Here is a 26,837-nt window from a genome sequence, read left to right on the forward strand (position 1 = left end):
AACCCGTGTCTGAGACGCTTGTCACAACCTTCGATCATCCTGTCATATTCACCTTCGGCGTACTGCCTTGCAGTCTGTATCCATTCCTGGTGCAGGTTGTAACACTATTGACTATTTTACAGGCCCATAAATTATCTTTAAAAGCCTATGGACTATCTTTTAGGGCATACTAACCTACTTTGGTGTCCCAATTATTTTGTGGCAAGGGTACCATCATGTCTTGTCTCACTATCAATTTAATCAATTCGCAACTAGAACATCTGACACAATACTGCTGCGGTCTATCGCCCCCCAAACCTGCCATTATCGAGTACTTCTCGACTCATATCGGTCGATGGAGGGTAGCTAGACAAAACAGACTAGCTTCCTACATAAAACAGCCCTTAACATACCAGGCATTTGCACAAGCCTGCATTGAAAGTTCTTTTCTCCTGGGCAAAACCAACCCCTACTTCATGCCAAGCTACCAGCCATGCAGCAATATTCCAACCTACTCGCCATTACCACTTTCAAACACTGCAATTATTTACAGATTTCCCTACGCAAAAGTTCAATGGCCAGGGCACCCGCTATTACATTGAAATACTTGCCGTAAGAACTGGTGCCCCTGAACTGTTATGCACCATCACTTCCACCACTACCACCCGCTAAATCCATCACAGCTTCACAAACGGGCTTTAATTGGTTTGTCCCATTCACAGGTCAAAGGCAGTGGAGAGATGCGCGCAACAATCGGTGAACAGCGAGAAGACGATTTTTCCATACAAATATGGGGTTAGCAATGCAGAAACACCCCTTGATCAATTGTTGACTATTTGCGTGTTATTGAGGAGGCTTGTCGAATTTATGTCTCCACTCTTGGTCCATGATCTTACAATCCAACCCGTTTGTCATGTTGTTCCAGGCACTCCACACCAATATGTCCCAATTGGCCGTACTATTCACCATGTGCATGGTATGCTGTTTTCCTGGCCCTTTGTCAGCTTCATAGACGCTATTTTCAGCCGTCCCCCACTTCATCCCCTTCCACTAAACCATAGATTTATGGGGGATACCATAGAAGCAGAGAGCGGGCAGCCGCCCAGTTCGCACCCTTCAAGCACAGCGCAGGTATATGATATCGTTGACGTCTTGATTCCAGAAGGCCTTGGTCGTCCCGTTGTAGAGCTCGACCCTACCCGACTTGCTCGAATTGGCAATGATCTGGACACCAATTTCGTCGCCGGAGAGAACCTCGAACTCCGGGTGTACAATTGACCCCCAATCTGCGTGGTGTAGAAGGTGTAGTATTGGGGGGCGGTGTTCGAGGTGAGATTTTGGGTGATAGCAACACCAGCGCGGAAGGTGGAGTGAGGACATTCGACGATGCCGTCGCTGGTGACAGCGAACTCGATCCACTGCGTATATTTGGTAGCTGAGAGGAGGGGCATGGTGATGTTCGCGTCCGCCAAAGAGATAAGGCTGCCGCCGGTTATCCGGACAGAATGGCCAGCTTGGTTGAGAGTATACCACGGGGCGTTGAAGCTGGCATTATTGCCCGTGAATGGGGAGATGTTGCCGGTCAAGTTGAGGGCCGGCAAGACTATAGCAGAGGAAGGCTGCCAGAAGTAGGGCTTGACAGGAGGTGTGAGGGCGTAGGCAGAAGCCACGAGGGCGAAGGCAGAAAAGCAAACTTCATGTTAACTGCGCCTGGGTATGTAACCGAGAGATGTTTGCGGAGATTTCGGTTGCAGTTTGGGTACGGCAAGGTTCAAGGAAATGAAAAAAATGAAGGAAAGAGGAAGACTCTTTACACTGGAGGATGGCGAGCTTGGTAGATGACGACGAGCAAACACCAAGCTCCCGTTTCGTTGCCTGCCACGAGACACAGACCGCGATGACCACGAGGTGCCAAAGTGCCACCATCGGTTTGCGCTGTTTCGCAATCAGCAGTGGCTCAAAAGAGATGAAAGCGGTATAACTGAACCTGTCAGGGAGGCCCAATATGGGGCATGAAAAAATCACGGCCGGTACCTGATAGATAGCACTCTGACTCCGCCTCGTGGCAAACAAACGGTGATGCAATCTCAATTCAGGGGTATCACGTTAACGCATGCAACGACTGTTCTACTCCGCCCAGGTTCATGTTCATTCGAGTTATATACATTCGGGAACGCACGGATCAGTCAACTTCATCCGCAATCTCGGCCCCCTCGGGAGGAGTATATGGGTGGCTTCCTTTCCATGCTGCCTTGACATATCTGCAATTCGATTACTGATAAGGCACGTGGTTCTGGGTAAAGCAAGAGCAAAACTTACTTGGTATGGCTGCCCCTGGCTACCAGTTCTCCCAGGGGGTTCGTAAATGTAACCTTGGTGAAGGCCAGGGTTGGGCCAACTGTACAAAAAGTGTCAGTCAGAGCATAGGGCAGAGATCCTGAACACCATGTACGTACTCTTTTCGCACTCCGCAACCGCTTGAAGCTTATCTCCCACTTTGCCCCCCGATTTGAGGTAGGTGACGTTTAGGTCTGTGGAAACGCCAGTAGCATACAGACCTTCCGAGGCGACGGCTAGGGAGCCACCCAGGTCGACCAGACTGGCAATTGTGCCTCCATGGATGATCTTGAGGCGGTTCTTGTGAGGGTTTGTAAGTAGCTACCTTGCAAGACGACAAGAAAGCCGCAGGGGATACATACTGTGTGGTCTTTCGTTATGTCCAGCTCAAGATCAACTCTGCCCTTCGATGCATTCATAACACGTAGCTTCACCACCCTGGTCAGCAACTTCAGACTTCAGACGATCAGGGGACTGCGACTCACATGGGGTCCGAACAGTCTGAAGTCAAATACAGGGTTAGGTATATGTCCCTGAATTCCAAATCGCAACCCCGAAGACGTACCTCGGCTCCAGACCAGAGTCGGCCATGAAGGATTTGAGAACCTTTGTCACGTTAGTAACCTGAGATGTTCCTGGAATGGGCACTAGGGACTTGTCATACCGATCTCACAAATCTTGTTGGCTGCAGCTTCACTCCGGTCATTTTGGTAGCGCTCCGATACACACAGTTTACCCGAGGGTTTAAAGGAGGGTTCAAACTGCTTAAAAACATCTCGCGTTCAGCTGGTTGAGACAACCCGAACCCCCACTTTGTGACGTCGTGCGAGTCCCGCCCGATAACCGGCGCCGGGATGTGGGGGAATCCGACCATGGCTATCAGGGTGCCCGTTTGGTCGAGATGTCACAGTCTTCATTGAGAACTATGCTGGCTGACTTTAGCAAATGATCATTAAGTAGGGGATCTCGATGAAGATGCTCCCATTGAACCAAGGGTAGGTGTGTTTAGTGTAAACCTAGCACATGCACCAACTGGCGCGCACCTTCACACCCGACAGCACGGGAGAGTAACGGAACTAGCCGAAATGCGGATCCCTGTTCAGCCATCCCTGCTATTCTTTTGGCGGCAGCCTTCTAGATTTTGGGGATGCCTGCCGCCGAACAGTGCCTGCGACAATCAATCCACGACATCTCAGCCAAACTCTAACTTCCTTCCCGATTCCGTGCCTTCGATATTTGACGATACCCCCGACGAATCCAAATTACATAACCGCCAAAGAATGCGCTAAGTGAAACCTAAGCCGCCCGAAATAACCGAGGGAATCGACAACGAAAGCCAACGCGTGCGCCGGGCAGCCAGCCGCCATCATGTCGTCCTTTGGCCCCTCGTCCTTCTTGCTCGACGATTACTTGGAGAAGCTGCCAGGCGCAACGTTTCGAAAGCTGTACCAGCAGCCATCCACCGCCTTTGCTATCTTTCGGCGCATGCTTCCACCTTTAGGTACACGCCTCCCCCTTCTCTCCGGACCACCGTGACTAACGGACACGCGCCTACAGCAAAGGTATATGTTCAGGCCCTGCTATACAGTCCGACCCCCCTTACGACAAATGATATCGAGCTCTGGACGCGACCAGAAGGCAAAGGCACGAGCATTAGAGCGATCGCGAGGCTGCGCTCACTACACATCGCCCAGTTATCACAATCGGCCAGGGCCAAGAAAGCACAAGATATTCAACTCACAGCCAACTTCAAAAAATCTCTACGACTCGCCCTCGAGGGCGGAGGATCACACAACAGCTTCGGCGTACCAAGCACATTACCTACCGACCCAAAGATACACATCCAGTATCTCGACCACTGGGCCGGGAGAATATGGCAAGACATCCTTTACTACGTCGTCAACAGCGTCCCCATGAAAGCCAACGAATCTGGCGGCCGACACGGCTCCGGAGGCGGCGGCCCAAAACGAGCAGTCCGTGAACTCCTCAAAATGGGCGGTCTCGTCCGCGAAGGCGCCGGCGGTCTCGTCCAAATCAGCGAGCATGGCTTCAACTTCCTCCTCCAAGAAGCCAACGCCCAAGTCTGGACCCTCCTCCTCCTCTGGCTCGAAGCCGCCGACCGCAACAAAGCCCTCGCCAAAGAGCAAGGCACCGACATAACAGGAACAGCCATCGACAATGTCGAAATGCTCTCCTTTCTCTTCATGCTCGCCTCCCTCGAGCTCGGCCGCGCATACGACACTTCTGCTTTGACCGAAACCCGAAAGAACATGCTCCCCGCGCTGGCTGACTTTGGCCTGATATACATCGACCGTGACAGACCACAGCAATACTACCCAACCCGATTAGCCACCACTCTTACCTCCCTATCAACCATGAGGTCAGTATCAGCGAGCATCGATGCCGCCACGAAGAAAACCCCCGGTGACGCGGGCAGTCTGGGAGCAGACTCCACCCCAACAGCACCGGCGGATGAAAACGGCGGGATTGTAGTTGAAACAAACTATCGTATCTATGCTTACACCTCCTCTCCTTTGCAAATCGCCATCCTCAAGCTGTTCTGCCGGCTACACATGCGGTTTCCAAACATGGTCACCGCCAGATTGACGAGAGAATCAGTCCAGGAAGCCATCAAGGAAGGGATCACGGCGAACCAAATCATTGACTACCTTGTCGCGCATGCACACCCACAAATGAGGCGCGCCGCCGCGGCGAAGGGCACGACGGTAATCCCCCCGACGGTGATGGATCAGATCCGACTGTGGCAGCTGGAGAGTCAGAGGATGCAAAAGACGCCAGGTTTCCAGTTCAAAGACTTCGAGAGCGTGGAGGAGTACAGACAGCTGGCGGAGTACGCGACCGAGATAGGGGTCTTGGTTTGGAAGGATGATCGGAAGGGCACGTTTTTCGTCAGCAAGGTTGAGCAGATAAGGGAATTCTTGAAGGCAAGGAAGAAGGGGAATTAGGAAACGACCCTACAAGGGAACGTGCTTTTCTGGGATTCAGAGTAACATGGCTAATGATCATTTTTGAGCGAAAAGTTCTAGCACAACGGTTTTTTCTCATCGGGAAACCAGAATCAAGCTGAAATAAAACATTGGCCCAAACTAACTTCCTCGCATTAACCTAGCAAAAATGCTACCTCCATCAAGACGGGTATCTAACTTATACTCATACAAATCCACATGCTCTTTCTGGCCCCCTAATGTACAGACCACTGATCATACACACACATCCCCTTACATCATCCCCATCATCATCCCACCCCTCCTCCTAGGTACCTCCTCATTATACGCATTCACATGATGAGCATGACAATACCCACCACCACCACCACCACTCCCCGTAGCACCACCAAAACTCCTCCTCAACTTCTTCACAATCTCCCTCCCCTTCCCCAATCCATAAACCAAATGCTGCCTCTCCCTCTCCCTCTCCGCCCTCCCCCTCCCACACGCCCCCTCCATCGTCTCCCCACAAGGAAGCAACACCACCCTCCCCGTCTTCCTCGCATACGCAATCCTCCACGCCCGAAGCGACTCCCTCGCCGTCTCAGTAACGCACATAGCCTCCAAATGAACCAACACCCTCCTACACCTCGCATCATCATCCGTCAACATCGCCGCATTATTTACAACCACTCCCCTACCCTGCGTATAATAATCCCCCTCCACAGTCACCACACTCCCATCATCACTGCTCAAGCTCGAGGCATAACCCTGAACATGTACACCACTTAGATGTGACCTCTTGGGACCAGGAAACCCCAACGTAGGCGGTAAAGCCGGCACCACCGAGTCAAGCGAATCACTCGATCCCTCAAAAATAGGCGACACAGGCGCAGTGGCTGTTCCAGGTAGCCCAACCGACTGCTCATACGAGGGCGGTCGAGAAAAAAGCGGCTTGTGATAATAGGCCGCCGTTCTAGTGCTAGCTGCAGACCCAGGCGGCTGCTGCTGCTCACGGATACGCGTCGAGTAGGGCGTCGTCTGGAGAATGGCTCCGCTCGTAGCAGACTGTGGGATCCGGCTCACAGGCCCCTGGAAAGAATGCTCATGAGAAGTAGTCTGCCGAGACGGCAGTCCCTGATTATACCTCGCTAACCCTGCCAACTGTGGTACTGGGCGAATAAGTGAATATGCCGATGCCGAAGGGTTGTTTTGAGCACGGGCTGCGGAGTTGCTGCTGCTGGTTCCTGCATTGCCTGAGCGGTTCGTCTGGGCTTCAACAACCATGTTGAGATTCCTGCCAAGCAGCACTTCATTATGGAACTTGTCGTCAAGGGCCGCAAAACGACCCGACCAGTACTGGGACGGCATTGCCGTGGTGACGAATCGTGGATTGTCTGGTAGAGGGGGAGATGCCTCCTGACAGGGGGGTTTTTGGCTGTCATTCAGGAGGGGCTCCATGGAACGTCTGGTGGCCACAGGAGGTTGTTTTCGAGGTATCGCAATAACTGGCGGGGTGACCCTTGGTTGGGAAGAGCTTGAGCTATCATTTCGACTAGTACTGCCATGGTGAATAAGGGAGGCCCGTGACAATGAGTTGGTAATGCTAGAGAGGACACTGAAAGTTCTGGATTTGGTGAGCAATCCCTGCCGAGGAGGAGGTAATGAAGTGTTGTCAGCAGGCCTCTGGTTCTCTGCCACCCGGCTGTTGTCAATGCTATGGTAATCTACCGTTGTAACAAGAGGGGTCGGATGTGGGTAAGTGCTTGCTGGCTTGGACATGTCTGAGGGACGCATCAAGTTGGTGTCCTCGAGAGGCGTTCCGTTTCGAGTTACTCTGCCGATAGGCCCACTGATTGGGATGCTGGTGGCAGAGGTAGATTTTCTTGCCTTCGTTTCGGAACGGGTGGATTTAGTTGAAGCGCGACTTTGCACCCAGCTGGAGGTGTGTGTCCAACCATGTCGTCGAGCGGGCGGTTCCATGACTGGAGGAAAATCCTGAAGGCTGCCACGACCACAGAAACAATGGCGAATACTGCTGCACCGGCGAGGGTCGCAACCTGAAACAGTAATACCAACCAGAGGTTGACGACGTGCCCAAGAGTCACCAGATCGGTTTGAAGCGAGCACTTTATAACAGTGTAGGTCGAGTGAGACGATAGAAGTGTGATGCGAACTGTGGCGAACAGAATACGACTAAATAAGACAAACAAAATGACAAGCGCAGCAGTAAGACCTTTGAGGGTGGCGTCAATGTCTTTGGCGGTGGTTGAAAGCAACTCAAGCTGTTGGAGCTTCCTGTTGATGCCGTCGATTTTCTTCGAAGTCTCGTTTGCAACGCTGTGGAGGGGGTGTTGGGAGCAGAGTTCGTCGTCCGAATTGCCGGAGCTTGCGTCCGAATCTGCGCAGCAGTGCAAGTTACTTCTGTTCATGGCGGGTCAGCGGGGCACAATGGACTCGATGTTGATTGTCGAGAAAAAAAGCAGTGAGAGAGATGTATGGGGGAGATGGTTACAAGCGGGACCAGCTGCAGACAAACACCCAAGTTCATTGACGGCCACATCCATGCTACGCACCTTCCAAAACAACAGAGCAAAATTCTAACTCCTTAGATTAAGATAAAAAAGCAGGAAGTTGCAAAGGTAGTTGCTACGGGGCGTCAAATAACGTCGGGGAATATGGATAGGGACCAATGTCAACAACAGGCAAGAGGTCCTCGGTTTGCGACTTCTGCCCCTTCACTTGGGCAGAATGTGGCGCTGGCCGCCATATCGACTCGAGACCACTATAAGAAAATAAGCCAAGATAGAGACATAAGATGACCTGGCTCAGACGAAAGCAAATGCAAAGTAACAATTTTCTATAAGGGGGGTAAAAAAACATAAAACAACTATCCAAAGGTATCCTCCTCTCTATTCCTGCTCAATTCGCCGACCAAAAGCTCGTCATTGAAACGACTGAGCTATTGGAACCAGTCTGAGATCCTGCACAATGCTAGTTGCAGAGCTCCTCTTCCTTCTCCCAGCCCTCAATCTTGAATCTAAATGTTTCATCCCCAGAGCCTCTTGGGATGGGGTTACCATGAGGGTCCCAGAGAGCTCTCTCAGTATAGGTCACATTGCCATCCCAATCCACGAGAATGATGGTCTGTCGTTGCGTGCCGTAGAGGCCAGTTTGGAAGCCATTGGGCTGGTCGTCTGGGCGAGCCACGATGGTCAAGACTTCGGCTGCCGGCGAATCACGATCCTTGTGCTTCACTTGTCCTCGCAGTCTGGCCTCTGCCATTTCTTCTTGGTGCGACTTGCCGCCAAAGGCAGGGATGAAAATCGAGTCCTTGAGCAACGGGATGCCTTCCTCAAGGTCCATGGTGTGGTCGGACGGAAACCTATCCGTGTCCAAAATTTCGAACAGTGCCTCCTGGAGCTCCTTTTCGTCCATCTTTTCGGTGACAGCACGGAGCATTGCTTCGCGGCCTTCCCGAATCTTGGGCCATAGCTCCTCCTTATCTTCCTGTTCCGGATGCAAATATGTGGCGTTGCTCAGGCCGTAGATGGAGCTGCGCTCTCCACAAATCCATGGAACCTGCCCAACATGGTCGCAACGGTTCGAGATGATGGCCAGGGGCTCAATGTTGTTGCTATCCCCCTTCACCTTTCTGAGTTTTCCGCAGATCAAGGAGAAGCCACCCACTCCCTTTACTCCACCGTCTTCCAGCATGCGGGTCACAAACCGCTCTGTCGATTCGGCCGGGTCAGCGCCAAGCCATGCCGTCACCATGCCTCCACGGCTGCGCTTGCCATGTACCGGATGGGCAACATCGTGGGTGTCCGTTTCCCGGTAGTTTGTAAGGACGGCAAAGTTTCCACCCTTGGTGATGCCGAGCCACGTCCCTCGCTCGGCTCGCTGGAGATCTCGACTGGAGAGGACTTCGACCTCGGCCGGTGGAGCGGCCTTTGCTACCCCGTTGGCCGAGCCGTTAACGGCGGGGGTTTCTGGGGTAGCTTTCCACCAGTGGGGTCTGCTCGTTGGGCGCAGGATGTACTCGTCGCGGTTGTCGATGACGACCAGGGCGTATTTGGGGTGGGATGTTGTAAGCAGCACTATACACATTTTGACGTGGTGGTTTAGGGGAAGATGGTGTATGTAGGGATGTTGAGAAAATGGGTAGATAGATAAGATAGATGAGACGGGTAAGGACGGGATCGTCACAAGTACGGATAAGGATACGGGATAATATATGGGGAAGTGAGATAGGTGAGTTGCACGTGTGTGAGTGTGTGCAATTAGGTATCGAGAGATCAAGTACGGACGCTGACACTTGCCACGCCTTCCCCCAAGAGCCTTCCGTATTTATAGCTGATCAGAGAGACAAGAGCGTACGTTCAGGCAGATCAGGTTCCCAACGCATGCAACACTCGCAGAGGAATCGAAAGGTTGCAGGATGCAGATAAAATCAGGCCACGCCCTCACTGACGGTTGCCAACCCGCCTAGCGCCGGGTCCAGCCACTACGGATGATCTGACGACACGGCTCTGGGCTTCTGGGCTTATATGGACACGAAACAGGAGTCCGCGAACAGAAGTCGCGGGGACGGTATCAACGGGACCGCCGGTGCAACGTCAAGGCGGGTTCCGGCCGGGTATCGGGTTTCCACGATCAAGGCGGCCGAAGCGTGTGCCTTGCGTTGGGCTGGATGGTGACAGTCGTACAGGTAGGAGGTGGTGGTGAACAGGTGTTTGCCGACTCCGCCTGACTGAGACCCCTTCCTCTGCCCCGGATTTTCAACAGGCGAAAGTGCACGGGCCATCCATGTGAAAGAAAGCTCGAGGTCCTTGCCGTCGGCAGCCCGGCCTGAACTAAGGGCGGGGCAACACCAAAGTGGATGTCTGCTGGAGTTGTAAACCCCGCCGATGTAGGACGTCGTGGATGTTCCTACCCGGTAGGACGCTCGGACGCTATCGAGACGCAATGCCGAATCCCATGACACTGCATGGCTATGATGAATCATCTCTTCTTTCAAGTGGGATCTGATGGGGCCGCTTGCCTTCTAGCCTCTTGGTGCAGCAAGGTAACAATAACGACGAACTTCGGTGGAAGGGTCGAGGGGACAGCAAACACACACCCCAACTCCTCGATGACACATGCTCCCAAACGTCTTAGTCAATTCAGCATGGACAGGGGTTGCCGGATGCTGTGTCCAGGCACTTGGAGAGCGCGGGGATTGCGATGCGACTTTTTTATATTGACCGCCCAGTTATGGCTAACGTGTACCATGGTGCTTGCAATATGCGTACATGTCCGTGTCCCATTAGCCACTGTGTGTATGCGTGTTTGCCCCCCATCGTGATGCTTCAACGGGGCGGCCGGTTGATGATAGACGGACATTCTCTCCTCGTAGGGAATAGAGGATTGAAAACATGAGTCCCGGAGATCTCTCGATCGCGGCCGGTGTTATGAAAAAAAAGCGGCGGATAAAAGACCCCCAGACAGGGCCTTGTGACGTTATGTTCTTGGCCGTTTTCAGACTGTTTGGCCAATCAAGCCCTCCTTTTTCTACTGGGCGAGCTGTAGGGGCTCTTGTTTAGAGCGTTTCCTTTTGTGCCACTGCGGGGTCGATGGCAGCTGCCGACGAAAAACTCTGATTGACTCATTCAGGTTTGAGAGGGGCGGACCGCGCCGACTATTTCAGCGACATCGGGAAGCTGTTGATTGACATTTTTACTTTTGATCTCTATACATCTTTTACTGCCCTTTCGACCCATTGCGCCTGTAGCAAACCCAACAGACGGACGACAGACACAATGTGCGAGACCAGCAACACCAACGGCGCCGCCAATGGCACAAACGGTGCTTCCAATGGGGTATGTGGTTCCTGTCGCAAAGGTTCCGTTGTGATGGTGATACTTGTTGTTGTTCCTGCGACAGACAGCTAACATTGGTGGTGATCATCAGGGTGCCAACTTCCGCTCCAACCCCTACCAGCCAGTAGGCGATTTCCTCTCCAACGTCGGCCGCTTCAAGATCATCGAGTCGACTCTCCGCGAGGGTGAACAATTCGCCAATGCCTACTTCGACACCGAGACCAAGATCAAGATGTTTGTGGCCCTTTCCCTCCCCCATTTCTCGCCCCTTTCCCTCCCTCCTTTCTCGCCCCTTTCCCTCGGACGCATTCAGGACAATCCCTTGTTGACATGGCTGTCACTTCAGTGCCAAGGCTCTCGATGACTTCGGTGTTGACTACATCGAGTTGACCTCCCCCGCTGCTTCCGAGCAATCTCGCAGGGATTGCGAGGCCATCTGCAAGCTCGGCCTCAAGGCCAAGATTCTTACCCGTGAGTATAACCGATGGGTTTCATGTTGGGTACATCGCTAAGAGGGAATCAGACGTTCGCTGCGACATGCGCGATGCTAAGATCGCTGTTGAGACCGGTGTTGACGGCCTGGACGTCGTCATTGGCACCTCCAGCTTCCTCCGCGAGCACAGCCACGGCAAGGATATGGCCTACATTGAGAAGACTGCCATTGAGGTGATCGAGTACATCAAGTCCAAGGGCCTCGAGGTTCGCTGTGAGTCACTTCCTTACCCTTCGTTCAGCCCATGTCCCTGTTTTACATGACGCCAATCGTCGGTAAAATGGAAAGACAGCGTTGATGCTTGAACCTTCAGGCAAATCCTGTGGAGTAAACAAAAGCTGACAACCCCGACAGTCTCCAGCGAGGACTCTTTCCGTTCTGACCTCGTCGACCTCCTCTCCCTCTACCGCGCCGTCGACAAGGTCGGTGTCCACCGTGTCGGTATCGCCGATACCGTCGGTTGCGCTTCCCCCAGGCAGGTCTACGACCTTGTCCGCACCCTCAGAGGCGTCGTGTCCTGCGACATCGAGACCCACTTCCACGATGATACCGGCTGTAGTATCGCCAACGCCTACTGTGCTCTCGAGGCCGGTGCTACCCACATTGATACCAGTGTTCTCGGCATTGGTGAGCGCAATGGTATCACCCCTCTTGGTGGCCTGATGGCTCGCATGGTCGTCACCAGCCCCGAGTATGTCAAGGGCAAGTACAAGCTCCACAAGCTCAAGGAGCTCGAGGATCTCGTCGCCGAGGCCGTCGAGATCAACACTCCCTTCAACAACCCCATCACCGGTTTCTGCGCCTTTACCCACAAGGCCGGTATCCACGCCAAGGCCATCCTCAACAACCCCAGCACCTACGAGATTCTCAACCCTGCTGATTTCGGTCTGACCCGCTACGTCCACTTTGCCTCTCGTCTCACTGGTTGGAACGCCGTCAAGACGAGAGTTGGCCAGCTCGGTCTGGAGATGACCGATGATCAGGTCAAGGAGGTGACGGCCAAGATCAAGGCGTTGGCTGATGTCAGGCCAATTGCCATCGACGATGCCGACTCCATCATCCGCAGCTTCCACCTCAACCTTCACGAGGGGCCAATTGAGACTCAGTCTAACGGCAAGGCGATTCACGTTGAAGTAAGAGGTGACGAGACTACCGAGCTTGCGACTGGTGCGTAAAGCTTAGTGGTTGGGTGTCATTGAGCGCTGTCTGAGGGGCGTTATTATTTATTTGTTTTTGGCCATCATTTGCGGAGTTGTGTGTACCAGGGAAAAAGGGCGATGCATTTGGTTTACAAAATTTCGTGGTTGTATTTTGCGGTAATCTTGGAACCCAAAAGTTCTGAATGATATATGAGATACGGCGGAAAGGAGCAAGAAAGCCCCTATGCCACACTTTACAAGACCTTTTACGTTATTCAGTGCAATAGTGTTCATGTGATCGCATCGGCAACACACCCCATTACTATACATATTATCTACATCCGCCAGTGAACACTGGATTATCCTGAGTTGCATAATTGGGCAGTTTCATCCTCGGCAGATGGATGTCTCACGACAACCAATCGCAAAGAGGTTCCCGACGTCATCACACAGGTAATAGCAGGGTATCTTTACAGTCTCTTGGGCACACATGTGGACCTGGAGATAAGTGTGCCTTTCGGTTTTAGTTATGTGATCAGCTGTCTGGGGGACACTCCTGAAGCTCAGATAGGCGGTGCTGCCCAGCTTCCTGCCCTGTGGGGGGGTCCAAGGGATGGTTAGGCACAGTATGACAGACAGCCCAAGTTATCACCAAGACACAGCATTGGCCGGGGGAAACCTAGAGGCAAATCGGAACAGGTCAAACAAATGTTTGGGCGCGGGGTTTTCCCAGGTCCCGATGCAAATTCTGTGCGTCTGTCTGTGTACGAAAGGAATCCGTGAAGACACACGATGAAAGCTTGTTGAGGTTCAGCTCAGAGGTGAAGCCCAAGACCAAAGCATTGGGTTAAACCATGTGGTTTGGGTCTTCTCATGCCAAGTGGTGGAACCTGCTAGGGTTCTCACCGACGTCGGATGGCTTGACTAACAGAAACTATCATTGCATATGAAGCCGAGACAAACCTCACCTCTACGCTCAGTCAGTCACACAGACACAAGGCACGCCAAAAATTGCCTTCCATCCCTGCTTAGGCGGTATGCGTGCGGAAGCCCAACATCGAGTTGTAGAAATAGAAATGGCTGGATAGACCTCATCTGTGCTGATGGGCTTTCTGTGTCTTTTTGCGACGCTTCAGCCTGACCCTAGCCCCACGAGACCAAAGCCATCGAGTCCACCTTGAGCTCTTACACTAAACAGCCCGTGCTTGGCTCTATCATTGTTTTCTCTCAAAACCAACGTATCGGGATCCCAAACGAAGCACTCAAGCGGCGAGAGCGCAGCGATTCCTTCTGCAATAGAACATCTCCCGCTGTGTTCGATCTCTGCTTTGCCGTTCCGCTGCATCCCCGAAACAGCGGGCAATCGAACGAGGGAAACGGGAAAGGGGAAAACGCACAGTCCACTTCTTGCCTTGGACCCCCTCCCCTGGCGCAGGCTATTTTGGCGTCCTCCATTCTGTGTCGTCATCGGACCAACATCTTGGACCTGAGACGGTCGAAACCTTGAACAGCCGACCCTGGGCACCCCCTCCACCGTCTTTTTTTGTCGAAATCTCTCGAAGTTCTTGCTTTCTCTCCGTGCGCGCAAACTTCCAGTCTCTGCATTCAAATATCCCTTTGGACCCTGAATCCGTGGTCTCCCTTGGCCTGCGATCTGCCGAACACCCCCGCACTTGTCCGTCTCGTGTAGTACTCCACCAGAACCATGGCTCACCGGACATCTGCCCCTGACCTTGTTCGTGAGCGCCCCGACCGCTTCGAAAGGGGCCGCTTCGAGTACGAAAGAGACCGCGATCGGTTCAGCGAGATCCGAGAGCGCTTCGAAGACGACGACGACGACTATGTGTACGAGCGAGAACGCCGTGTAACATCCCGGCCTCCCCCCCGCGACCGCGACCGATCCGTCGACCGCCGTTCCCGGGCCCCCTATGACGACGACGAGACCGTCATCCGGGAGCGCCGCCGGGTCATTTATGATGACGAGCAACCACGCAGTATCCTTCGACGTCGACCATCTCCCGAGAGTGAGGTGGAGCGCAGGTCTTCTGTCGTGATTGAGAAGGAGAGAAGGTACCGCAGCCCGTCACCCTCCAATGCGCCCCGTCCTGGACGACTTTTGAGACGGCAATCGAGCCTGGACACTTTTGATCGCAGGCCCCGTGGATATTACGAGCGTGAGGAATACGGACCCCCCGCCCGCCGTCTGGACCACAGTGTTCCGCCCTACGCCGAGAGCCACCGGCCGCTGCCCCGCCACCGAGCCCTGCCACCTCCCAGAGTGTACGCCGAACGTGAATACTTCGACGAGATCCACGTCGATGACCATCACCATGACCACCCCGGCCGAGTCCGCGAAAGGGAGGTGATCCACACCCGCATGAGATCACGGAGTCGAGAATCGCGCATCCGTCGTGGAAGATCCCGATCGTCCAGCAGGAGCAGCTCCTCAAGCAGCAGCGGCGGCACCAGCCTCACTGCCCGAAGCGAGTATCCAAAGAAGGGCAAGACCCGCATTCCAGCGCGCCTGGTCTCCAAGCGGGCGCTTATTGAGCTTGGTTACCCATTCGTCGAGGAGGTGAGTCGGGCGCCCCGTGATGCAGCTCCAGAGATGCGATACTGACAATTGCGAAGGGAAACACAATCATCGTCCAGAAGGCACTTGGCCAGAAGAACATTGACGATTTGCTGAAGCTGAGCGATGATTATAAGAAGAGTACGCCCACCCCGTTACTCCCCCACCAGGACAAAAAAGTAACATTCCCAGGCGAGTTCGAGATCATGGCCGCGCGATCCAGCGCTGGTGATATCATTGAGGAACGTCGAACAGAGATTGTTGAGTACCACACCACGGCACCTCCCCCTGCGGTGCACTACCACCATCAACACCCGCCGGCCCCGGCCGGTAATGGTCCTATTATCATCAACGCCCAGCCCGCTCCCGCACCAGCCCCTCCCGTCGAGGTGGTCAAGACAACCATGATCCGCGAGCAGTCCCCAGCACGGTCCTACACGACCACCTCGTACGACACCACCTCGTACGGCACAACCACGTCATATGACACCTCTCTTACCTCCAGGGGCCCACCCACAGTGATTGTGGACGCTCGCCCGCGTGAGGTAGCCCTTGTCGAGCCTTCTCGGGATACCTGGCGCTACGACGATAATGATGAACTGCGATCTGAGATTCGGCATCTGGAGCGGCAGCTCGCGCGGCGGGAACGGTCAAAGTCCAGACACTCGCGTCACGGCAGCCGAGGCGACCTGGTTAGGGCGGAGCGGTTGTCGACGGGCGAGCTGGTGCTGTACGAAGAGGAAATTGAGACAATTGAGGAGCCTGCGAGGGGAGGGTTGAGAATCGAGAAGGACAAACGAGGTAGGATGTCTATCAGCGTGCCGAGGAACCGGTAACCGGTGCTCGGTTTGCCGGATTCGGTGCGTTTTCCTTCAGCTGCATTTGCTTGATCGTGTTGAGGATGAGGAAGCTGACATGTTGGGTGATGTGATGTAGGCCCCCCTCCCAGGTTGATGAAGGCTATGTTGGCTACTTTGACTTGAGTGAGCAATTTCGAATCAAGCAAGCAAGCGAAGCGAAGCGAGTTGAAGACGAGATTGGATAGTAAGCGTCTGGGAGGCGATCTTTTTGGATGATGTGATTGGTTGCGAATTTCTTTGTTTGAGATTCTTTTGGGCGCGGCAGCAGCATACTAATAATGTGGGCGGCTGTTTTTGGTTACGATGTGATGATGACTTTTTTATGAGATTTACAGTGTGGGCAATATGCATATGGAATTTGGGACGGTCTGGACGTGGTGTGAAATGTAGGGGCAGAAGCTAGTCTGAGCTGTAGTAATCGAGATATCACAAGGATGATTGATGTGCGGGACTCTAGGGTGGTGAAAGCTTTTCGATTGCAAGATTGGTATGTTTGCTCATGATTTTTGGCGAGATGCCATTGATTTGATTTCTAGGATGAATGCCTACCTACCTAGCCAGTTATTCCTGCTCTAGGGGTAACCACCCGGTCAGAGGTAGGCATCTCAGTTCGCAGCCCTGATCTGCCGAGCAGTAAACTGCGTCAGACACCGAAACTTGCGGACGCCGCTGCGGGTTTCGGCGAAATTGGTCATGTGGTGGAAACTGACGCCCGGGAAGAGGATGCACTCCCCGTAGGTCCTGCCGTCGAGGCCATACATTTTGTAGGGGTGGCCTCTGTCTTTGTAGATGGCTGTTTTGGGGGATCGAGTGGGTGGTCAGCTAAGGTACTTTTGTTTTTTTTTGCAAATTGGTGTGATGATGATGGTAATAATGAGAAAGAGGGCTGGGGGGGGGGGGTGGTTGGCTCACTCCAATGGTAGAGGGGGTTGTTGCTGAAGTGCATCTCGAGGACGTTGATGTCGGTGGCGGCACCGCCGTAGCAGCCGCTGCCGACGCACCGGACGCCGGTCGTGCGGCCTGAGACGTCGTCTTGGGAGAGGTAGGGGCCGTAGGCGAGGACCTGTGGGGGATGGTTAGTAGGAAGAAGAGAGGGGGGGGAGTGAAGTTGGGGGGATGGGGGGGTGGGCGGAACGGACGTCGGCTTTGCTGGGGTCGTTGTCGAAGATGTACCAGCCGTCGTGGAGGACGCCGCCGTCGACGGGGATGATTTGGTGGCCCAGGTAGAGGTCGAAGTTTGCGGTGGCCAGGCCGGCGAGGGAGGCGAGGATGAGGGTTGAGAAACGCATGGTGAAGGTTGGTGGTGTGTGAGTGTGGTGAGGACGTCTTCTTTGGGGGAGGAAGTATCTTAACAGACTATAGACATAGGCGAGCGACGGTGCCGCGCTGCTGTTGGTTGTAGGGGTGGATGTACATGCTAGGATCACCTGAGCGTTGATGGCAAGCACTCTGCTGTCTCTGTTGAGCTTGACAAGGGTCGAGTCCACTAGGCTTGGTCTCCTCACTTCAGACGATGTAACTGTTGAACACTAGGACAAGGCAGCAGACCAAAGAAGTCCGAGGGGTAAGACCCCAAATTGTGATGGAATACCATGCCAAAGTCTTTTCTCCATAGCCCAAGTGATGCTAGGTAGACAAAGTCAAGTTAAACGTGAAAGCGCTCTAGCTGCTTTAGTTGTTTCTGCCGTCATTTCTTGGAGCGATGCAACTGTGAGTTGGCCAGGCACGAGCCCAAGGAATTGAGGCCGATGAGCCCAATCAGAGGTGGGTATCTGTAGGTCGATCTCTGCAAAGATTGGACCAGATCCCAAGATTCGGACAAGAGAGTTAAATCTTTAGAGACTCTGGTGAGAGATATCTCGGATTGGCAAACTTTGAGGATTTTACGTTTACCATATCTTGTGGTTTCCAAGACGCTGGTTGTTTTCTCGGTCAGCCAAAAATATTGAGACAACATGAAGGAGAAACTCTCGCTGCCCAGGTACGCCAAGGGATTCTACTCGGAGGATCACACTAGCAACCACTAGCAGCTCTAGACCATGTATCATCGGCCGTATATTTGTGTGGACTGTGACGACAGTGGTTGACCCCTCATTGAGTTGCAAGGATGAGTTGTGAATGCTTACATTGCTCTTTGGAAACCATTAGCCGCTGGGTAAGATACCGAGGTAGGATTGCAGAGAGAAACGACCTTTTTGATGATAGGTATATTGACTTCGGATTGAAAGGCACCACTTATTCTCACTTTCTATCAAATTGGCAAAGTTATATTATACGCTGGTTGTGGGTGCTATTCCTTCTTTGGGAAGTGATGCCTACTCTGCCTCCGTTTGTTATATATAGGCTTCTAGTTGAATGAATATGCCACAATGAAGTGCTAAATATGAAACATGAGATCATGGATACTCGAAGCCCGGATTCTAGACTTTAAAAGCTTAGAGTAACGGGAACTAAGCTCGAACTATAGACTGTAAGAGCTTAGACTAATGAGAAAGAAGTGTAGATGAAGTTACTGTAATACTTGAAGAGTGGGTAGGATCAGAAGCTTGGTTGAATATCATCTAACAGTCAAATAGAGGAATGATAGCTATTTTCACCCTCCTCGCCACCATTCTTGCCCTCCATAAAAGACACGGAGATATCTGAACTTGGACCCAGCATATACAGTGTTTTGCTTGATATATATCTAAGTAGATGGGTGTTGGATGTTGTTCGCGGATCTAATGTTTCCTAAATACACCTTTCATGTCACACGGCAAAAGCCACTCACCTGCAACCACGACCAACAACACTGTCGATACCACCGCAAGGAGGGGTAACTGCAAGTTGTGAACCAGTGGTCAAAGTGAGGCAGACAATCTGAAGGCATGGCGGTTATCAAAGGAAGCCCACTGGCCCCTAAGATATTGAGGAACTTGGCAGCGGACTGAGGCCACTAGGCACGGACCACCTAACGATGGATTAATACGCGTCTTTGTGATCTGTTTGTATTCCTAGACCTTCTTCTTCCTCATCACGCTCTTCGAGGCCATTGAAGATTATTAGACTGAATTGAACCATGAAGTTCCAAGCCCTGATATTACAGCCCTTGTCACATTTCATCACATAATTCCCTACCTCAAGAGGTGTATGAGAATGCGGTGTGAATCAGAGTAATCAGTGAGATAAAATCGTTTGGTTCACTTGTAAGCTGAGCCTCTGACCTACAATAAGACGAAAGCACTTCTGCCTGAGACACGACAATTCTCGTACTGACATGCCTTGAAGGGTTGCAAGCCCTAGGTTTTTTTCTTTCTTCATTAATATTCAAGGTCAGGTTCTAGAAATTAAAGACTGGAGTCTTGAATATCAAAAGCTCGGATTTCTAGATATTAAAAGCTACTTTAAGAGCCTATATCAGCTAAGAAGGAGACAGTATAAATTAAGCCTATATTCCAAAACGCCAAACTATCACTTGGTATTCCTCTAAGCCACGCCGTGTACTGTGTAAAGCCAAAAAGTTCTATCATGATCTCATAATTTCATTCCACTGCTTGTTGGCCGTGTTGAATCTCTAGCCACAATCTATGATGGAGGTTCGTGTACAGGAGGCGGTGGCCAGATTCCCAGAGGCTCATTTTCCACAGAGACGACAATCGACGGTGAGTTGAAACCGCTTGGTTGAATAGTGAGGGACGATCCAGGCTTCGCTGATGGAGACGTCGTGTCGGCATCGTCGTTGTGGCGAGGGCCGGAGTCGTGAGAAGCTCTGTGGGAGGTTCCGTAGTTAAGATCCGGCCTGGACGGGCCTCCTGGCGAAATCTGCAACGATACAGGGTTTGGCGACAGAGCCCTCGATGACGAGGGCGGGCTGGGCTTTGTGAAACCCGTGACACTCCCTGTGAAACTGTTTGCTCTTGAGCGTCGACGTCCGCGCTCATCGTCTTCTGGACGAGCCATGTTGTATCTATCCTTAAGGTGCCTCAGATTCCGGTTCCGAACTTCTTCTCCTGGCGTCGTTGGATATTTGCTCGCCGCAACATCCTGGAACTCCGAATCGTCGAAGCTCTTGAGATCCGCGGTGCCGAGTATGTGACCGATGGCGCTCAGTCCTTTTGCTATCTTGCTCCGGCCCGCATCGGGACGACGGGGTCCGTCCGATTTGTCTTCGCTGATACGCCTGGGTCCCGAATGGCTGATGCCAAGTCCAATTTGTGCATCAAACTCGTCATGATGGTGCGAGCAGTTGCAATGAGCTGGGGTAGGGCTCGCTGCAGCAACCATGTCTTCTGCCAGTAGCATATAAAGCGAACCACAGGCAGCAAAGGCTGATGCCACAATCGGCGCCCATTGACCTGGCCAGAAATGTTAGTAATAAGACCGGTGAATTGGAATGGACAGTGGATGGAATAACGACTACATACCAACGTTGGCCATGGGTTCTGTTTGCCAATTGACTGGGCCGCTCCAAAAATTCAACTCCCCCACGACAAGAATTGCAATGACAGCTGCTCCGAACACCGGAATTTCCACGACGCTTAGAAACCCCCTGATGATATTATTGACCTTATTCATCCTCTCAGGGGTAGCGCCGTTGGTTCCCGTTTCTGGCTGATCCAGATATGTCTCTCCAAACCGCTCTTGCCAGTTCACTTTAAGTATCTTGTCCCACATCGACACCATCGAAAGGATGGCAGGAATGCAACAGGCGGCGCAGAATAGCGTGGCGGTGCCAAACGTCATGATGAAAGGCTCGGGAATAACATATATCTCGTCTGCCGAACCTTGTCGCATCGGTGAAAAGGGCCCGTCTTCAACAGAGCATACCAAACCGCATAAACTTTCGCCGTAAATAAAAAGTGACTCGTCGGTATCACACGGCACCGCCTCGGTCCGAAAGAACTCAACAGTCAAAGCCAACAGGCCAACGAGGATGATGCCTGCCCAAAGGAATATGGTATTCCGACCAGGGTTGTTGAAATATGTAGTTGACAGTCTAACCGTGATGGGGGCTGTTAGAATGCCAATAGAGCAGAACTGGAAAGCGCCATATATGTCCATATCAACGGCGTTGGGAACATGCAACGCCGCCAAAGCTACTCCGTGGACTGCAGCAACGGCGGGGAAGATCAAGGCTGCGGCCAAGCAAGCGTTTCGAAGCCATTCCGTCTTCCTAGCAAGCACACAAGCTGCAACAAGAACATAGTATCTGAAAGGAGATGTAAGTGTTAGCACGGTATTCTGGTATAGTTGCCGAACAGACCACGTACAAGACTCTACTACCAGGTCCATATTGACCAGAGACGGGCCATGAACACACCACCTTGGTGGGGGTGTTTACTGCAGCTGCAAGTGCTGGCAGCACAACGTCAGCGGTGCTATTGCGGGCAACAAGGTCATAGGCGCGTGAAAGTGGCGGAAGCGCGGGCATGTCCTTGCAGTGCCGGAAAAATAAGCTCGTCTAAGAGAAGCGAAACATCAAGGCAGATCAAGAGCGGCTGAAATGGCAAAGGAGATAGAATAAAAAGAAGACGCAAGATGATAGCGCCATCCGGGGAAACGTGTGCGCTTGTTATGCAGGTGGTGTTGACAGAGCCTCATGGTCGAAATGTCGGACTTGACTCCTTTAAGGACATCGGTGAATCAGAAGAGGAAGTCGGCAGCAGACAGGGCGGGGGAACAGGATCGTGTGTGCCGCTGTCTCGGTGTGGTAGCACAATATAGCATCGCAGCGTCATATCGCGATGCGCCTGCTATTCTCGCAAAGCAGGGCTGTCTGGTTCCTCACGTGTCCTCATGCCAGTTTGGGCTTGTGCCTATGAGAGGACGAGCCAGTCAATATCTCCATGTGGCCGTGCCCGAAGATCACTGAATGAATGTACATATGGTATTGTGGGGGCTCGAGATAGTTGCTGGAAAGGATTGCCCCGCATGGTGGCTGTGCCTACATTAGCGTTCCTGGTCAATCGGTTCCCAATGTGGCATTCGGCGATGCTTCCAGGTTGATTCTCGGTCTCTTTTGTGGGCGGTGTCGGAAAAGACGAGGTCAGAAGCCACTGGGTGACTGGTAGTTGCAATCTCACAGGGCTAAGCCAGCGCCAAGCCGATTTCTAGCGGGCGAATAAAATATCAGCCACTCAACTTTCCACGTGCCTCCACTCTCCACCGCCCCGCAGACAAACCTCGACCCTGAGCCTCTTGCTATCACAAGATATGTTCGATATGTTCCTTGATCTTCTATGATTGATCCTGATCTTCTTTCTGCCATTTTGGCATGCCGCAAGTGTCGTGACCGTTGAACCCATTGCGCTGGCAACATGGCAACCACGACGGACTCGAGTAGCGGCAACCGTGACATCAGTGAATGGCGGTCAATTGTCACACTCATTGTGTTCGTCATTACCAGTAAGTGTATATACCGTTCATAGTATTCTGGCAAGGGCACCAGCTAACTCAACTCTAAATAGATGTTGTGGTTCTATTTCCGTTTCATATTCCCTTCTGCATTCCTCGGTGGCTTTACAACGGTTTTCTAGGGGCGCTAAGCTCCATGCGCATCATCTCGCCCCGCAACAAGACTCAGGGGACAAGCTCACCATGGGTGCGGTTACGGTTGTCAATGAATATTGTGACGGCACCCGTGTTTGCCGATCTTTTTCTGCTGGCCATAAAAGCCATCGGTGGCAAGGAGGTCAAGGATGGAACCGTTGGAGCGGACCATATCCACCCTATCGATATCATGGTCTTTTTCATCACCCTCGCCTATATCGCCATATCCATCGACGCATCAGGGCTTATTCGATATCTGGCCTTCAGGGTGCTGCAATGGGGCGGGAAGGTCGGACATCGCCTGTTCTTCTACCTCTACCTCTTCTTTTTCGGCATAGGCAGCTTTGTTGGCAACGATCCCATCATCTTGTCTGGGACAGCTTTCTTGGCCTACATGACGCGCGTTTCGAGCAACATTGTTCACCCTAGGGCCTGGATATATACTCAGTTTGCCGTGGCCAATATTGCCTCTGCTATCCTCGTGTCGTCCAATCCGACGAATTTGGTCTTGGCTGGCGCTTTCAAAATACGCTTCATCGACTACACAGCCAATATGGTGGTCCCTGTGATCATCACAGCTATCGTGCTCTTCCCCTTCCTGTTGTATATCGTCTTCGCTAGCGAATCTCTGATCCCTGTCGAGATCAAAATGCACGAGCTTCCGGAAGATGCAAGGGGCAAAAAGCCAGTAAACCCCAACATTCCCAATGCGAGGGGAACGGCAGAACAACAGGAGGATGAGCCAGGGGAGCAAGGAAAGCTTTTGTCTCTGGAAGAGATCATGAATCCTTTTCTTGACAAGCGTGGTGCGGGATTCGGGGCAGCCATCATGGCATTGGCTCTGGTCTCAGTTTTGTCTCTTAATGCTGCGTCACAAAACCTTCCAGAGGACGTCGTCCTGCAAGTATACTGGGTGACATTACCAGCGGCTTTCATCATGCTCGTGTGGGACTTGGCATTTGGCTGGCTTCATCGCCATGAAACACGTGAGATTGCTCAGGAAGGTCGAAAACAAGTTGAAGAAGCAAAAGCGGAGCAGGCACGTCTTCAGAGGGAAGAACTGGAACTCGCCGCTTCCCAGGGAGGGGATCAAGTGGTAAGCGTCACCGGGAACGACGTTTCCGGCATTGGAAGTGATTCAGAAATCGTCAAATGCCAAAGCACTACAATCGATGAGAAGAAGGAAGCTTCTCTGGAGAAAGATACACCACCGACCGAAGCCGCGACCAAGACCAACAATTCAGACCAACGAACACTTTCGTCAGTTGCCAGAGATGCATACAGATGGTCACAAGAGACCTTCCCCACCGCTACCGCGGTTCTCTCTCACCTACCCTATGCGTTGATCCCTTTTGCATTTGCAATGTTCATTCTGGTTCAAGCGCTGGTCACGAAAGGTTGGGTAGAGGTCTTCGCCAAGGGATGGGATCACTGGGTGAACAAGACCGGAACAGTTGGTGCCATAGGAGGCATGGGCTTTCTCTCGGTCATTCTCTGCAACGTATGTGATTACCTGCTTAGCTGCAATTTCGCTTTGCTTTACTGACTTGAAATCCAACAGTTTTCGGGTACCAACATTGGAACTACCATCTTATTATCACGCATTATTCAATCATGGCTCAGGCTTCATGATGCCAGCGGGATTCCTATCAGTGAACGAACGTACTACGCTACGATCTACAGCATGGCCCTTGGCGTTAATTACGGGGCTTTCAGCACGGCCATCAGTGCCTCTCTCGCCGGGTTACTCTGGCGTGATATTCTAGCCAAGAAGCATATTCACGTCAGGCGACTTGACTTTGCGCGAGTAAATCTTCCGATCATTGCGATTGCCATGAGTGTGGGCTGTGCCGTCCTGATTGGTGAGATATACATTATCAGGAGTGACCGGCCTTTTGACATAGTACCAGTTCTTGAGGAGTAGCATCATAGACATTCGCATTTTCGATAGACTAATAGCATTATTGCATTCGGTTGTTTACCTGCCTAGCGTTGCTAGCCCTAGCGGTTATTGGGGGTAGTCACTCCGGCCCGTTCCCCATGCAGATGCAAGAGAATCAGGGAAACTGACTCAGCTAACTGCAGATAAGAATTTTTTCTTTCAAGCCTACTCGCCATCGCATTCTCGTCGTTCTTTTCTTGATTAGGTGCCTCATCGGTTTCGAAGGGCTGCTTATCTCGCTCTTTCATGCACATCAGCCTCGCACTCGTGCTTATCGTCTCACGAACCAGAAATATCTCACCACCTGACTCCCTTCACTCAGCATCTTCTTTCCACTAAAATATGTATCCGTCTCAATTGCACTGACTTGACAACCGCCCTATACAATCATCTCAGTCAAAATGTCCCGGCCCCGATACCCCTTTTTGTTTTTCGTCCTTGGCTTGCTATTGTTCCCTGGCTCTTCACTTCAGAACAGCAGCCCAAGATCAACCACTAGCCAACCAAAGATAATCCTCGACAACGACTGGAACCCCACTGCGTTCATCGCTTTCCTGCTCCCTTTATACTACAACTACACTGTCCTCGGCTTAGCCTCCGACACAGCCAACTCCTGGGCACTCCAAACCGGCCTTCACGCTCTCGCCTCTCTCGAGATTGCCTCCTTGTCGTCTTGCATCCCTGTTTACAAGGGGTCTGACTACCCGCTTCTGCAAACAGCACATACCTTTCAAACCTATGAGCTCCTCCACGGTGAGCTACCGTGGAAGGGTGTCTTTGCGAAGGAGAACACCACCAATGAGAAATTGGGAAATGATCCTACCTCCGGTGACCCACGAAGAGTGGTGAAAGAAGCTTTTACTACCAAGGGATATTATGGATACCCCAATGTGAGCTTCGCCGAGGGCTCAGCAGCGGAGTTTATGGTCAAGGCCGTGAGGGAGAATCCAGGGCAGGTAAGCATATTCTCGGCAGGGGCCCTGACGAATGTCGCGCTGGCAGTGAGGCTTGACGAGGACTTCGCGAAGAACACAGCTGGGTTGTATATCATGGGAGGGTATGTGGACAGGTTCATGGAGCAGGCTATAGGGGATGTGTTGAGGGCGGACTTGGTCTCGGATGTGAGTTAAGTGCTGAAACATGTTAGATAGACTAAGACTTGACACTGACATGCTGCGGGTGGGGGATAGATCAACTTTATCGTTGACCCTGAAGCAACCAAGATTGCGCTTACGGCTGACTTTCCGAATATCACGCTTGTGGCTAATTCTGCTAATGGGGTGATACCGAATCAGGCGTTTCTTAATGAGTTGGTGGCGGTGAATGACAACCCTTTGAGTAGATTGGTCAGGGCGAACCAGCCTACTTATCTGCCGTTTTGGGATGAGACTGCCGCGGCTGTGATGGTTGATCGTGAGGCGGTTGTGTTGGATGAGGTTGAAGGTACGGTTTCCCAATCCATTTTTGGAAAGAACAAGGGTTTGCTGATTCGGCGATAGTTTATGTTGATGTCGATACATCGTACCACTCGCCCTTTTACGGGTATATCCGCCCGTACCAGGCAGCACTGATGCCGCCTGGGTTGAGAAAGGTCAAGTACATCAACGCGGTTAACAATACGAAGGTCGCCGAGATGATCAAGACTGTTGTTCAGTTTCCGCCAAAAGGCTGTGCCGATCTTCATGGATGAGGGGCGGATAACCAGGCTTGAGGGATGCTTTAGTCAAGAACTTCATAAGCTCCACGATAACCCAATGCATTAATTGGTAGCACCTTCCTTGATTTGTTCCATCCTGTTGACAATTACTGTCGGGGCAGGCACCAACTGGCCCCCACATGTCGCCAGGCCAGCATCCAGAACATGGAAGGTCATCGATTGGGGGTTAAGGTTTGATAACCGCCAAACCCATCAATCAAACCTCTTTGCCTCTGGTAGCAATCTACAATTTTGTTAAAATGCGAATCGTCCAATTGGTGGTAGCCGTGAATAGGGACAGCGCCGCACCAGCCCGAACCTGCGCCCACAACAAGTGCGATGAGCATCAATATCCAATCCGAAGATATCACAAGGTCTGAGTATTCCCCTTTAGAGTAGAACCTAGTCAGAATATTGTTAGCTCTTGCAAGTTGCAAAGACGGAAGAATGACGAGAGCGAAATGATCATACTCGGCTAGAGA

At 52.2% G+C, this 26,837-nt stretch overlaps 11 protein-coding genes across 11 annotated transcripts; 5 read left to right on the top strand and 6 right to left on the bottom strand.

Moving 5' to 3' along the window:
• Positions 1-1,095: 1,095 nt before the first annotated feature.
• QC762_0065170 (uncharacterized protein) lies at positions 1,096-2,125 on the bottom strand (the record flags this gene model as incomplete). The annotated part of the gene is given in 4 exon segments (XM_062883666.1): positions 1,096-1,203; positions 1,212-1,672; positions 1,794-1,914; positions 2,111-2,125. Coding segments are annotated over 4 exon segments (705 nt in total).
• A 36-nt stretch (positions 2,126-2,161) lies between these two features.
• On the bottom strand, positions 2,162-3,313 carry QC762_404080 (uncharacterized protein; the record flags this gene model as incomplete). Its single annotated transcript, XM_062889866.1, has 7 exons — positions 2,981-3,313; positions 2,882-2,922; positions 2,802-2,817; positions 2,679-2,744; positions 2,436-2,616; positions 2,299-2,377; positions 2,162-2,240 (listed from the first exon to the last, which is right to left on the bottom strand). The coding sequence occupies exons 1-7, from the start codon at positions 3,188-3,190 to the stop codon at positions 2,162-2,164; spliced, it is 672 nt and encodes a 223-aa protein (XP_062743372.1). The 5' UTR covers positions 3,191-3,313.
• TFB2 (RNA polymerase II transcription factor B 52 kDa subunit) lies at positions 3,245-5,463 on the top strand. Its single transcript, XM_062889865.1, has 2 exons — positions 3,245-3,817; positions 3,874-5,463. Exons 1-2 carry the CDS (start codon positions 3,685-3,687, stop codon positions 5,280-5,282), a joined length of 1,542 nt encoding a protein of 513 aa, XP_062743373.1. The 5' UTR covers positions 3,245-3,684; the 3' UTR covers positions 5,283-5,463.
• A 92-nt stretch (positions 5,464-5,555) lies between these two features.
• On the bottom strand, positions 5,556-7,247 carry QC762_404060 (uncharacterized protein; the record flags this gene model as incomplete). The annotated part of the gene is made up of 1 exon (XM_062889864.1): positions 5,556-7,247. The coding sequence occupies one exon, from the start codon at positions 7,245-7,247 to the stop codon at positions 5,556-5,558; it is 1,692 nt and encodes a 563-aa protein (XP_062743374.1).
• Positions 7,248-8,258: 1,011 nt separating this feature from the next.
• QC762_404050 (uncharacterized protein) lies at positions 8,259-9,374 on the bottom strand (the record flags this gene model as incomplete). Its single annotated transcript, XM_062889863.1, has 1 exon — positions 8,259-9,374. One exon carries the CDS (start codon positions 9,372-9,374, stop codon positions 8,259-8,261), a length of 1,116 nt encoding a protein of 371 aa, XP_062743375.1.
• A 1,357-nt stretch (positions 9,375-10,731) lies between these two features.
• Positions 10,732-13,082, top strand: LYS21 (homocitrate synthase lys21). The gene is made up of 5 exons (XM_062889862.1): positions 10,732-11,125; positions 11,190-11,359; positions 11,472-11,596; positions 11,649-11,831; positions 11,973-13,082. The coding sequence occupies exons 1-5, from the start codon at positions 11,066-11,068 to the stop codon at positions 12,791-12,793; spliced, it is 1,359 nt and encodes a 452-aa protein (XP_062743376.1). The 5' UTR covers positions 10,732-11,065; the 3' UTR covers positions 12,794-13,082.
• A 389-nt stretch (positions 13,083-13,471) lies between these two features.
• Positions 13,472-17,796, bottom strand: QC762_0065230 (uncharacterized protein). The gene is made up of 3 exons (XM_062883667.1): positions 17,329-17,796; positions 17,102-17,252; positions 13,472-16,982 (listed from the first exon to the last, which is right to left on the bottom strand). Exons 1-3 carry the CDS (start codon positions 17,476-17,478, stop codon positions 16,795-16,797), a joined length of 489 nt encoding a protein of 162 aa, XP_062743377.1. The 5' UTR covers positions 17,479-17,796; the 3' UTR covers positions 13,472-16,794.
• Positions 13,830-16,591, top strand: QC762_0065240 (uncharacterized protein). The gene is made up of 3 exons (XM_062883668.1): positions 13,830-15,332; positions 15,389-16,189; positions 16,266-16,591. Exons 1-2 carry the CDS (start codon positions 14,463-14,465, stop codon positions 16,163-16,165), a joined length of 1,647 nt encoding a protein of 548 aa, XP_062743378.1. The 5' UTR covers positions 13,830-14,462; the 3' UTR covers positions 16,166-16,189; positions 16,266-16,591.
• A 1,827-nt stretch (positions 17,797-19,623) lies between the features above and the next one.
• Positions 19,624-22,225, bottom strand: QC762_404030 (uncharacterized protein). The gene is made up of 3 exons (XM_062889861.1): positions 21,439-22,225; positions 20,593-21,377; positions 19,624-20,523 (listed from the first exon to the last, which is right to left on the bottom strand). Exons 1-3 carry the CDS (start codon positions 21,597-21,599, stop codon positions 19,754-19,756), a joined length of 1,716 nt encoding a protein of 571 aa, XP_062743379.1. The 5' UTR covers positions 21,600-22,225; the 3' UTR covers positions 19,624-19,753.
• QC762_404020 (uncharacterized protein) lies at positions 22,172-24,641 on the top strand (the record flags this gene model as incomplete). Its single annotated transcript, XM_062889860.1, has 3 exons — positions 22,172-22,573; positions 22,636-24,218; positions 24,279-24,641. The coding sequence occupies exons 1-3, from the start codon at positions 22,486-22,488 to the stop codon at positions 24,639-24,641; spliced, it is 2,034 nt and encodes a 677-aa protein (XP_062743380.1). The 5' UTR covers positions 22,172-22,485.
• Positions 24,642-25,060: 419 nt separating this feature from the next.
• QC762_0065270 (uncharacterized protein) lies at positions 25,061-26,436 on the top strand (the record flags this gene model as incomplete). The annotated part of the gene is made up of 3 exons (XM_062883669.1): positions 25,061-25,780; positions 25,850-26,102; positions 26,159-26,436. The coding sequence occupies 3 exons, from the start codon at positions 25,061-25,063 to the stop codon at positions 26,347-26,349; spliced, it is 1,164 nt and encodes a 387-aa protein (XP_062743381.1). The 3' UTR covers positions 26,350-26,436.
• Positions 26,437-26,837: the final 401 nt, after the last annotated feature.

This window comes from Podospora pseudocomata, chromosome 4, assembly GCF_035222375.1.
Source record: "Podospora pseudocomata strain CBS 415.72m chromosome 4, whole genome shotgun sequence".
Lineage (NCBI taxonomy): Eukaryota > Fungi > Ascomycota > Sordariomycetes > Sordariales > Podosporaceae > Podospora > Podospora pseudocomata.